Source organism: Orycteropus afer, unplaced genomic scaffold (genome assembly GCF_000298275.1).
Source record: "Orycteropus afer afer isolate SDZICR_OR568_19922 unplaced genomic scaffold, OryAfe1.0 scaffold00071, whole genome shotgun sequence".
Lineage (NCBI taxonomy): Eukaryota > Metazoa > Chordata > Mammalia > Tubulidentata > Orycteropodidae > Orycteropus > Orycteropus afer.
In genome coordinates, this window is record NW_006921658.1 from 8,153,569 (window position 1) to 8,165,506 (window position 11,938).

The 11,938-nt window shown below is 38.1% G+C and overlaps 1 protein-coding gene across 1 annotated transcript in view; it reads left to right on the plus strand.

The window, feature by feature from the left end:
• The window catches only part of PLA2G12A (phospholipase A2 group XIIA), a 20,421-nt gene extending 9,128 nt beyond the window's left edge, over nt 1-11,293 (plus strand). Inside the window, exons 2-4 of the mRNA XM_007940753.1 lie at nt 6,748-6,824; nt 8,419-8,584; nt 11,175-11,293. Coding sequence (XP_007938944.1) covers nt 6,748-6,824; nt 8,419-8,584; nt 11,175-11,293 — 362 coding nt within the window. The remainder of the gene's footprint in view (nt 1-6,747; nt 6,825-8,418; nt 8,585-11,174) is intronic.
• The last annotated feature ends 645 nt before the right edge of the window (nt 11,294-11,938 follow it).

Sequence of the window (11,938 nt, forward strand, 5' to 3'; positions counted from 1 at the left end):
ATAACAAACTATGGATAAAATTGAGATGAATGGGAATTCCAGAACACTTAATTGTGCTCATGAGGAACCTGTACATAGACCAGGAGACTGTCATTCAAACAGAACAAAGGGATATTGCATGGTGGAAAATCAAGAAAGGAGTGTGTCGAGGTTGTACACTTTCACCATATTTCTTCAGTCTGTATGCTGTGCAAATAATCCAAGAATCTGGACTATATATAAAGAACTAGGCAGCATCTGGTTTGGAGGAAGAGTCATTTACCACCTGTGATGTAGACGACACAGCCTGCTGAAAGTGAAGATGACTTCCAGCACTTAACTGGTGAAGATTAAAGACTACAGTCTGCAGGATGGATTACAACTCAACATAAAGAAAATGAAAATCCTCACACTTGGGCCAATAAGCAGCATCATAATAAATGGAGAAAAGATTGAAGTTGTCAAAGATTTCATATTACTTGGTTCCACAGTCAACACCAATGAAAGCAGCGGTCAAGACATCAGATGACATATTGCACTGGGCAAATCTGCAAAAGAGCTCTTTAAAGTGCTGAAGAACAAAGATGTCTCTTTGAAGACTAAGGTGCACCTAACCCAAGTCACGGTATTTTCAATAGCTTCATATGCATATGAAAGTTGGACAGTGAATAAGGAAGACTGAAGAACAGTTGATGCTTTTGAGTTGTGGTGTTGGCAAAGAATACTGAAAGTACTGTGGACTTCCAGAAGAACGAACAAATCTATCCTGGAAGTAGTTCAGCCGGAATGCTCCTTGGAAGTGAGAATGGCCAGACTTTGCCTCACCTACTTTGGTCATGTTGTCAAAAGGGACCATCGCCTTGAGAAGGATATCATGTTTGGTAAAGTGGCAGATGATGGGCTCAGGTATAGCAAAGATTGTGGGTCTGGTGCAGAACTGAGTACTGTTTCCTTCTGTTGTATATAGGGTAGCTGTGAGTTGGAGGCGACTTATCAGCACCTAACAACAACAATCATGACCCATTAACCACAGGCAGATGCTCAGATTTACAACACATAGGACAGTTAGATCAGATCACAAAATGGAAGACAGCCACACAATGTGGAAATCATGGCCTAGCCTTGACACATGTTTTGGGGGCACACAATTCAAAAATACATGAAAGATTGAATCAGTTTTCCAGGGAAACTTCTGCAAGTAACAGCAACTAAAAGAACAATTTTCCTTGTGTTGGAATTATCAGCATGGTGACTTGGAACCCCATGTCTGCTAGTAGATAGTATACTTTAGGCACAAAAACATGTTTATTGAAGCAACCATTTCTTAACTTCTGAATTTCATGTGTGTTTTTTATGCTGGAGACCTTGTTATAAACTCCAAATTGTAAATCCAGTGAAGCTTATAGAAGATTTAAAAGAATTAGGTGAAAGTAAAGATTTATTTTAATAATAATTGTATCCAGTCAGCTTCAGAGTTTATATATATATATATATAATGTAAATAGGAACTCTGGTAGCGTAGTGCCTAAGGCACTTGACTGCTAACCAGAAGGCTGGTGGTTCAAACCCATCAGCCACTCCTCAGAAGGAAGATGGGGCAGTCTACTTCCAGTGCCTTGGAAACCCAAGGAGGGGTCGCTAAGAGTTGGGTTTGACTCGACGGCACATAACACCACCAACAACAACAAATAAACTCTAGAACCCTTGACTTAAAATGAATTATGAAGACTGCTCCTTCCAACTCTTCTCCACCTCAGTAAATGGCAGCTGCTTCCTTCCTTTGCCTCAGGCCAGAACTCTCAGAGTTATTCTTGACTAGTTTTTCTCCTCATATCCTTTACACTTGCTGTTCCCTCTTCCAGGAATGCTTTTTCCCCAAATTATCACATTATCATCCTTACCATTTTCCAATTTCTTCTCAAATATTATTTTATCAGTGAGGCCTTCCCTGAATAAAATAAATAATAAAAGAGTAAACAGGCTCCCAATACTGCTGCTGCTGTCTTCTCTGCTTTATTTTTCTCTAAGCACGGGCATACTTCATACCCACATGCACTCCGTATCTGGCATACCATATAGTTTACTTGTTTATTTACTGACTGTATCTACCCAGAGAATGTAAGTTCCATAGGAAGGGGTTTTGTCCATTTTGTTTACTACTGAATCTCCTATTAGTAGAACATTTGACATTCAAATATTAGTATAATGAGTGGCAATGACTAAATAAAACTATGTAATATTTGCCTTAGGAGAGGCAACCATTTAATGCTTAAATTATTTACCTATTTCTTCCAGTAAGTTCTTAAAATAAACAAAAATGGACCTTCTTGGTCCATTTCTAGGAGAGCAAGGCAAAGTTCCTGTCCCTTGGAAACTGACAAATCTTATGTTAAGTTGGTCAAGTCTATCAAGGAGTCAGTTTTACTAGCATGTATGTCATGATGTTGGTACTCCAATGATTCATGTATACTAGACCTTAGCTCATTATTACTCTGCAACTTCTCTTTTTAAGGCAGTTTGTAATGAACAGCACAAACTCCTCCATCCTCGCACTTCCATACTCATTTTTGCCAACTGACTTCCTCTGCGCTGTTTTTTTCTTCTTTAGTCTAGTAATGGATGTATTGTTTTTCCTCCTACTTCATTTGTTCTGATCATTCTCCCATTCATAGATAATTATATTCTATGAAATGACAAGATGCCTACATATATATTAATACATATACACACTCATATGTATATAGGTAGCTATCACTGTCGTTACCTAGCAGCATCACCATGTCGGGGGTATTTTTTAGACTGGAGAGCTAAGAAAAGCCTGTGGATTTAGATAAAGCCCAAAGGAAAGGAAAATGGAAGGACTATTAATGCAACATTGAGGGAAATACCTTCCTAGTGAAAAAGAACTCTTGAGAAGAGAAATTAAAAACCCACATGCCTTCAAAACTCTAGGCCCATGTCAGTTGTCTCAAGATGATAATCTTTGATCCTTATGGAAAAAGGAGAGGTGCCAGAAATCTGAAGACTGGCAGATGGGAAGGAGAAGGTACAGGGTGTCCAAAAAAAGTAGGACACACAGAACAAACATTTTCTTATTCATACTTCCAAATTATATGCTCAATTTTTTTTATTCCAACCTCCAGACATGTTTTTAGGTAATATACTTATAAATCTAAAGCAATGAGTCCAGTTGTTGACCTGAAGGAAAAAAGAATAAATATACTATTTTTTGTGTGTGTTCCAGACTTTCAAACACTATGGTATATTGTATTTTCTCCAGATTAACATTTGGACCCACTGTTCAATTAATGTCTATCTCTAGATAAGTTTCTAAACGATTTAAACCATAGATTTTTTTAGAACCCATGATGAAAGAGAGCTTTGATGGAGTTTTGGGAGCCAGAATTGGTTCCCTAAGAATATAATGCTGATTAAGCCTTACTCCCTTTCTGTGAAGAGGTTTCTAGTTTGGTGGGACAAAGAGAAATTAATAGATAAAATTTGTTGTTAGGTGCCGTCGAGTTGGCTCCGACTCATAGCAACTTCATGTACAATAGAACAAAGCGCTGCCCGGCTCTGCATAATTTTCCCATGAGAAATTTAGGCTAAATAAAACTTAATTTAGGTGAAGTCACAACTGGTTGAGTAGTCTATCCCAAGAATTGGGCTAGTAACTTCAGGGCTAGCCTATAGCAGGGTGTTGCAGCCTCTGTCCTGGTTAATAATATGTGTATCTGGAGCAGTATAACACTGGGTAAATAACTCTAGATTTAAAACCTGCAAAACTCTGCTGGATGATGAACTGAAATTAGTAAGATAGAATTTTACAATCTAATGTTTGCTCAAAAAATAAATTGCAGAAGTGGTGATGCTACTAGAAAATATTAAAAAGTTCACTTGGAAAAGACATGGTTTTTATTGCTATCTGATGTTTGTTAGCACTGAGACACAGCTGAAACATATGCTTACTATCTTCGGCTTTATAATGAAAGTACTTTATTCAGCTCAAAAAGGGTAATAGGCCCAACATACCAAATGGTGTTCAGTTTGGAGTGCCCTATTTTAAAGAGATGTGACAAACTAGAAATAGTCAGCCTTTGAAGACTGCTGAATGTTCACCAAACTCAAAAGACACAAGTATAAATGACAGTGTCAGTTCATTAATTTCCGATGAGTATTTTAACTGCCATGGAGATTAGACTTCCAAGTTTTTTGCTCATTCATTCATCAACAATATTTATTGAAAATCTAACCATATCCTAGGCACTGTTTCAGGCATTGGGGATACAAAACAGACAAAAATCCCTGCCTTCAAGAAGTTTACATTTAGCATGAGGAGATAGCTAACAAAAGAAATAAGTAAGTTAATGATATAGTATGTTTAGAAGGTCATATGTGGTATGAATGGTATGGTCTGGGAAGGCTTAGTTCAAAAGATGAAGGAGCAACTACATAGCCATCAGGAGGAAGAGTATCCACATAGAGAGGAACAGCAGGTTCAAAGTCTCTGAGGTCAGAGTGGAGAGATCAACTGGTATAGAATGGAGTAAGAAAGAAGAAGAATAGAAAGTCATGAGGTCCAAGAAGTCAGATTATATCAGGTCTGAAAGGCCATTGAAATTACTTTGGCTTTTATTCTGAATGGGATAAGAAGCCATTTGGGGAGAGGATTTGAGCAGAGGAAAGACTTGATCTAATGTATATTTTAATAGTATCACCCTGGTTGAGTGTTGAGATTGTCTACAGCTGGGTGTGTTGTGGGAGTGGAAAGCCAAAGTAGGGAGACTAGTTAGGGGGTTAGAACTAGCATGGTAATGGTGGAGGTGATGAGAAACGTTTAGATTCTGAATATTTTGAAGCTAGAGTCAATAGGTAATGCTGCTAAATTGGATGTGGAGTATGAGAGAACAGTCAAGATGGCTAAGGTTTTTTCCTGGGTACTGGAATGATGAAGCTGTCATTAAACAACAAGGGGGAACTGGATGGAGCAAGTTTGCAGGGTGACTATTAAGAGGTACATTTTAAGTTTGAAATGTGTATTAGGCACCTTAGTGGTTAGTCTGTCCTCTCTATAGATCCTTGTAAGTAGGCACTCAAATCACAAACAGTTGTTGTTGTTGTTGTTTAAATAAAAAAATAGAAAAAGTTGAATAATCACACTAATTTGTGATAGGCTGAGGCATCTACTTTCATCTGTTAATGGTCCAGAAACAACTCTCCTTGCTTTTAGATGGTGCTGGAAACACAAGAGCAAGTCTGTCATTGGCCTCCCTCCTCTTTTCTAGACCCAAGTCAGCCATTACCTTTTGTACACATTGTTCCTTCAGACTAGGTTGACAAGGCCATAGCTTTGTATCGTCATGAAGATATACTATCTTGAGGTCATATATTGGTAGTGATAATTGAAAGGGTTGCTTTTTATTTCCCCCTTATTTTATTTTTGAATGGTAACCTTATTCTTATTTAAGTTCTCTAGCAATAAATGTATTGCGCTCTGGTGGCGTAGGGCCTGAGGCATTTGACTGTTAACCAGAAGGTTGGCGGTTCAAATCCACCAGCCACTCCACAGAAGGAAAGACTGGGCAGTCAAGTTCTGTAAAGATCTACTGCCTCGGAAACCCAAAGGGGGTCGCTATGAGTTGGAATGGATTCAATGGCAGTGAGTGTGTGTGAGCAATAAATGTTAGTTGAATGAGTTGGTAGAAAGGTGGTGTCTCTCCAAAGTGTCCAACTATGATGCAGTATTTGGAAATTGCCATGGGTATTGTTGAAATAACTGGAGATAGTTCATTTTTCATCTATAAGCAGAAGATTGCTTACAGATAGAATTTATTAGAAATCAGAAGAAAGAACAATTAGTGCCATTCCACAGTGGAACAGGCTGTTGATGTAGGACATTCCAGATCTCAGGAAGTACTGAAAGAAAAAGTAAGTAACTGACATGTTGTGATGTCTGTATTAGCTGAGGTGAGATACTTCTGAAGTAATCTCTAGCACTTAAGATTTTAATGATAATGTCACCCTTCTGGGAACTGAACCTCTGGCGGTGAACTTTATTCTCTGGGCTATTAGCTAGAATAACAGAATTTACTAAGCCATGTCTACTGCTGACCTTTTCTCAAGCTGGCAAAGGAGTGTACTTGTGAAATGGCTAGTTGGGGTAGGGGCAGAATATGTAGTTCTATAATGGCTTGTAACAGTATTAAGGTGATTAAATGATCATTGAATGATTTTGTCTTCCTTAGCTTTAGGCTCTAGCTGAGTAAACTTGTTAGTTAATGGTTATTGAGGTTTGTACACTGGTGGTGTGCTGAAGGGTGGAAAGATATAGGCCTTGTGCTATAGGTTTTAACCAGATAAATAAATCAAACTGTTAGAATGCAGGAAAACAAGGTGGATTTACCTTTCATGTATTTGGTTCCAATCTGGTGTGTAACCTCTGGTATCTCCAGAAGTCCAGCATAAGCTTTTGTATGTCTTATATGGCATAGGCTTTCAAATAAAAATTATTTATTAGGAACTGCCATCTATATTATAATGTAGGTGTATGTTTGTATATAGTATTGCTTCTCATGAGAAAAATAAAAGTAACTAGATAGACAAAAGTAGCATTCTTAGTTCCTACCAGAATAAAGACACATATTCACTTAAGTCAACATCCAAATACATATTGGGTTTTTCCAAGGCTAGAATAGCGCATTGTAGAACTGTTTTGAGTATGTATGTCTATTATATTTGAAAAATAAGGATCTTATTTTTATTTTATAGGATCTAAGCCTTACCCACGTTACGGATATAAACCATCTCCACCGAATGGATGTGGCTCCCCGCTGTTTGGTGTTCACGTAAATATTGTTTTTTATTTGATAAGTTTTATGACCAGAAAGCTATGCATTACCTTCAAAATGTAAAACAATCAATATGTTCTCAGGCTCATAATAATTTTATGTCCTGTAATAATGATCTATGGCTGGCAGTTCAAACCTTCAAAATGTAAAACAATCAATATGTTCTCAGGCTCATAATAATTTTATGTCCTGTAATAATGATCTATAGCTGGCAGTTCAAACCCACCAGCCACTCCTTGGAAGGAAGGTTGGGCAATCTACTTCCATAGTGATAACGCCTCAGAAACCCAAGGAGGGGTTGTTTTGAGTTGGGGCTGACTCGACAGCACATAACAACAATAATGATCAGGCTTATTACCTTCTTTTATGGCTAAAGGTAATTTTGGATTTAGTAACTCCTAACAAAACTAGGTAGAACAAAATTAATGTTTTATTTTTAATCTTATGGGTGTTAATACCATTTAAATTATATTTTCTAATGTGACAAACATGGCTTAAAAGTTTAATTTAGAATACAGAAATAATACTTAGGGAAAAGGGGTATAGATAAAACATAGTATTGTCTATATTAAAACTAGCCTAAGTGGGAGAGCTGACTGTTGTACCTGAGACTGGATCTGAGCAAAATATTACAGAGAAAAAGTATTTATGAGAATAATTCCTAGCCATAAGGCTTTACGTATTTAAAAAAAAAAAAAAAACCAAACTCACTGCCATTGAGTCAATTCCAACTCATAGCACAACCCCTGTTGGGTTTCCAAGGCTATAAATCTTTATGGAAGTAGATCTCCCCATCTTCTTTCTGCGGAGCGGCTAGTGGGTTTGAACCACTGACCTTCTGGTTAGCAGCCAGATGCTTTATCCACTATGCTACTAGAGCTCCTTATTACGTATAAAGTTATTTAAAATAATTAAAGGAAAGCTATAGGTTTGAAGTAATAGTATCTCTGGTGACTAGATAAACACCTAAAGATTGAAAACAAAACAAAAATTTGAGTTGTACAAGCTCAAAAGCTTTCAGTGATACTACGCATAAAAAAAACAAAAACAAACTCACTGCCATCAAGTCGTTTCTGACTCATAGCAATCCCCATTGGGTTTCTGATCTTTACAGAAGTAGATCGCCCATCTTCCTTTCCACAGAGTGGCTGGTGGTTTTGAACCACTGACAGATAAAGTATGTTTTATTTGGGGGATGTGGCAACACAACACCAAACCTGTGAAATATCCAAAAGTTATACTTGCCTTTCCCCCTAGAGAAATCTTTTAAAGCCACTAACCTTACCTTTTTGTTTTTAAAACTGTGCTTTGGACACTTGGAAGTTGTGTTTGTTACTGGCAGATAGCTGTGACTATTTCAACATTGTAAAATAGCAAGAAGTGAGGCATGGCTAACAAAAGGAGTAACATGGTGGGTCTGAATGAGAGTAGTGGGGAGATTCATAATATGGATAATATTGCAGACAAATGGATTTTGGAAATTATCTAGAAAGCAGTCCTTGTCATTTATTTCTAAATCTTTGTGAATACAATATTTCAGCAGGAAGTTTTGAGTCTCACTGACCATAATCCACCCAAATGCCTCTTTCAGCTTAACATTGGCATCCCGTCCCTGACAAAGTGCTGCAACCAACATGACAGGTGCTACGAGACCTGTGGCAAAAGCAAGAATGACTGTGATGAGGAGTTCCAGTATTGCCTTTCCAAGATCTGCAGAGATGTGCAAAAAACACTAGGACTAGCTCAGCATGTTCAGGGTAAGGATGAGTACAGTTTTAAAGTTTTCTTGAATGCTTTTATGTTTTAGGATAGGATTGATCAATAGAAACCATTCTCTATATATTATCTATTGTCACACTGCCCCTTCAGTTTTCTGAATTAAGGAGCCAGTGATTAGGTAATCTAAAATGGTTTGTAGTCCAGAAGCAAAAAGCATTAGAAAACCTTAGGGGGAGGGCATGAGAGGTGGAGAGTTCATCCACCTTGTACTTTGTGGTATCTCTTAATTACTCAAAATCTAAAGTTTGAAACCTTGAGTCCAGTGAATCTAAGGGTAGAATAAAGCATAATAGGAAGTTCTAGAAGATTTGGATCTCAACTTTGTCTCTCTGTGTCCTTACACAGAATTCTTAGCATGTATGAGCTTTAGTGTCCTCATTTATAAAATGGGGCGAATGATAATACCCACCTCACAGAGGTGTCATGAAGGTGAAATGAAATATTGTTAGACTTTCAATCACTATTCATATATTAGGAGTTACAGCATTTCTCTGTCAAGCCAAAGAATGTACCTTACACTGAAATCGAAGAGGAAGGGCAGTGGAAGGGGGTAGGAAGGAAACTAAAATTTTTAGGCACTTACTGTAACATACTGTGCTAGATATTTTATGCATGTTCTTATATGATGCTCACAACCACCCAATAAGGTAAGTGGTTAAAACTCCAAATTCACTGTCATCAAGTTGATTCTGATTCATGACGACCCCCGTTGAGTTTCTGAAGCAGTAAATCTTTACAGAAGTAGATTGGCCAATCTTCCTTCTGCAGAGCAGCTGGTGGGTTTGAACTGCCAACCTTCCGGTTAGCAGTCACATGACTTAAGCACTGCACTACCAGAGCTCCGAGGTAGGTGGTGGTATCCTCGTTTTTCAAAGAAGGAAACTAAGGTAAAGAAAGAAGTTGTTGTTGTTGTTGTTGTTATGTGCCATCGAGTCGGCCCCGACTCATAGCGACCCCTCCTTGGGTTTCCGAGGCAGTATCACTACGGAAGTAGGATTGCCCAACCTTCCTTCCGAGGAGTGGCTGGTGGGTTTGAACCGCCAGCCGTCTGGTTAGCAGGCAAGTGTCTTAGCCACTATGCTACCAAAGAAAGAAGTAGCATGCCTCAAATCACATACTTGCCTTCAGGCTAGGATTGTGTGACTCCATAGTCAGACACTATAGTGTCTTCATAGTATTCTTCATAGACTCTTACTATAGATCTGATTTTGAAATCCTAGTAATAAGTAGGAGCTCTGGTAGCATAATGCCAAAAGCACTTGATTGCTAACCAGAAGGCTGGCGGTTCAAACCCACCAGCCACTCCTCAGAAGGAAGGTTGGGCAATCTACCTCGTAGTAATACCGCCTCGTAAACCCAAGGAGGGGTTACTATGAGTCGGGGCCAACTCAGTGGCACATAACAACAACAACAACAAGTAATAAGTGTCATGAAAGACATCTCTTTTCCAGGTGACATTTAAACTCACAATCTCTATACCCTTGCATGTTTTTAGCTAAGGTAAATTAGTTATACAGCTGAAGTATAGATGGATATATTTTGTTTTCTTGTATGTAATAGTTCGGACCTCTATACTTCTTGAGTTGGTTATGTTCCTTAAATGACAAAATATTTTGGGGAACTTTGAAAATGTTATGACTTTTTAATGAAATCAATGAATTTTCTTCTTTAATATGAATATCTACATATTTGAAACTGGAGGTATCTGGACAAATTACATTTCTGTAAGTGTAGCATGTTAAGATAAGCCCACTTGGGTATTCTAGGTTTCTTAAAGTAAAATAAGCAAATCCAGTACTTGTTTTAATTATGTTGTTGGTGTTGTTATGTGCCGTCGGGTCGGACCCGACTCATAGCGACCTCTCCGTGGGTTTCTGAGGCAGTATCATTGCCCCATCTTCCTTCCGAGGAGTGGCTGGTGGTTTTGAACCTCCAGCCTTCTGGTTAGCAGTCAAGTGCCTAATAATAATAATAATAATAATATTTAATTTAAAAAACTACCAGGGGAAAAACACCTTTGACTCCTGTACCCCTCTTCCTGCCAGCCAAATTTGAATATTGGTCAAAGAAGGAGAGTGGGTTGTATGGTTGTGCATTTACCTTAAGCATTTTAAATGATATGATCATTCTTAGAGAAGTCACTGACCATGAATAAATGTTTTCAGCTTTTTTTTTTACCCTTCATTTCTTCTGCACCAACATCATCTTTTTTTGAACTGAAAATTTAATAGTGTTATCTGGCATCTCTACTGTATTTTTCAGGTAAAAGGAAAGTTAATACTGATTAACTGATAAGTACTGTTGAGAGAAACTACCATATGTCTAGTACAAAAAATTAGGTGGAGCAATTGAATGTAAACAAGTAAGATACATGGTAAAAAGACTAAAACTTAAAGACTGTGTGTAGATTTGCTACTGGTACGAAGGGCTTGGGATGCCTTTTCCCTGGTCTACACCTGAGAGCCACTAGGGATGTGCTTGATGCCGTGCTATATAACATGTGAGTGTATGTGAAGAGAGAGATGCATTGCAGTTGCCCAACAGTAATAGCATTTTGTTACTTTGCAGCCTGTGAAACAACAGTGGAGCTCTTATTTGACAGTGTTATACATTTAGGCTGTAAACCATACCTGGACAGCCAAAGAGCCGCATGCTGGTGTCGCTACAAAGAAAAAACCGACCTTTAAAGAAGATCTTGACAGCTGGTAACAGCAGATGAAGATGGACAAATACAACCATTGACAAAGAACTAATGTTTTACATCATAAAGATTCTTTATTGTGTAGATGGATTATTTTCAGACCTAACAAGACTTTATATTTTGACATTACAACTTCAAACTAAAAAAAAAAAAGTGGGAGCTGGGGTATAGGAGGAAGGGCATACCTCTCTCATGTACCTTCCTGAAAGTTGCTGCTTTAGTGTGGCAGATTATCTTGACATATCCCAGAAAGAGGTGTGTCTAAGGAGAGAATTGTTTAAAAGAAGGAATCTGCAGCAGCTATACCCACCCACCCACCACCATCAAGTTGATTCTAACTCACCCGATAAGACAGAGTAAAACTGCCCTATAAGGTTTCTAAGGCTTTAAATCTTCAGGGAAGCAGACTGCCACCTCTTCCTCCCACAGAGTGGCTGGTGGGTTCAAACCACAGATATTTTGATTAGTAGCCAAATGCCTTAACCACTACACTACCAGAGTTCCTTGCAGCAACCACATTTACCCCTTCAAAAAAAGGAAGTCAAAATTAAAAGCTGATTATAAGGTATACTGAACATTATCTTAATTAGAAATATGGGAAAATCCTCACTTAGAAGTATATTTGTTTACT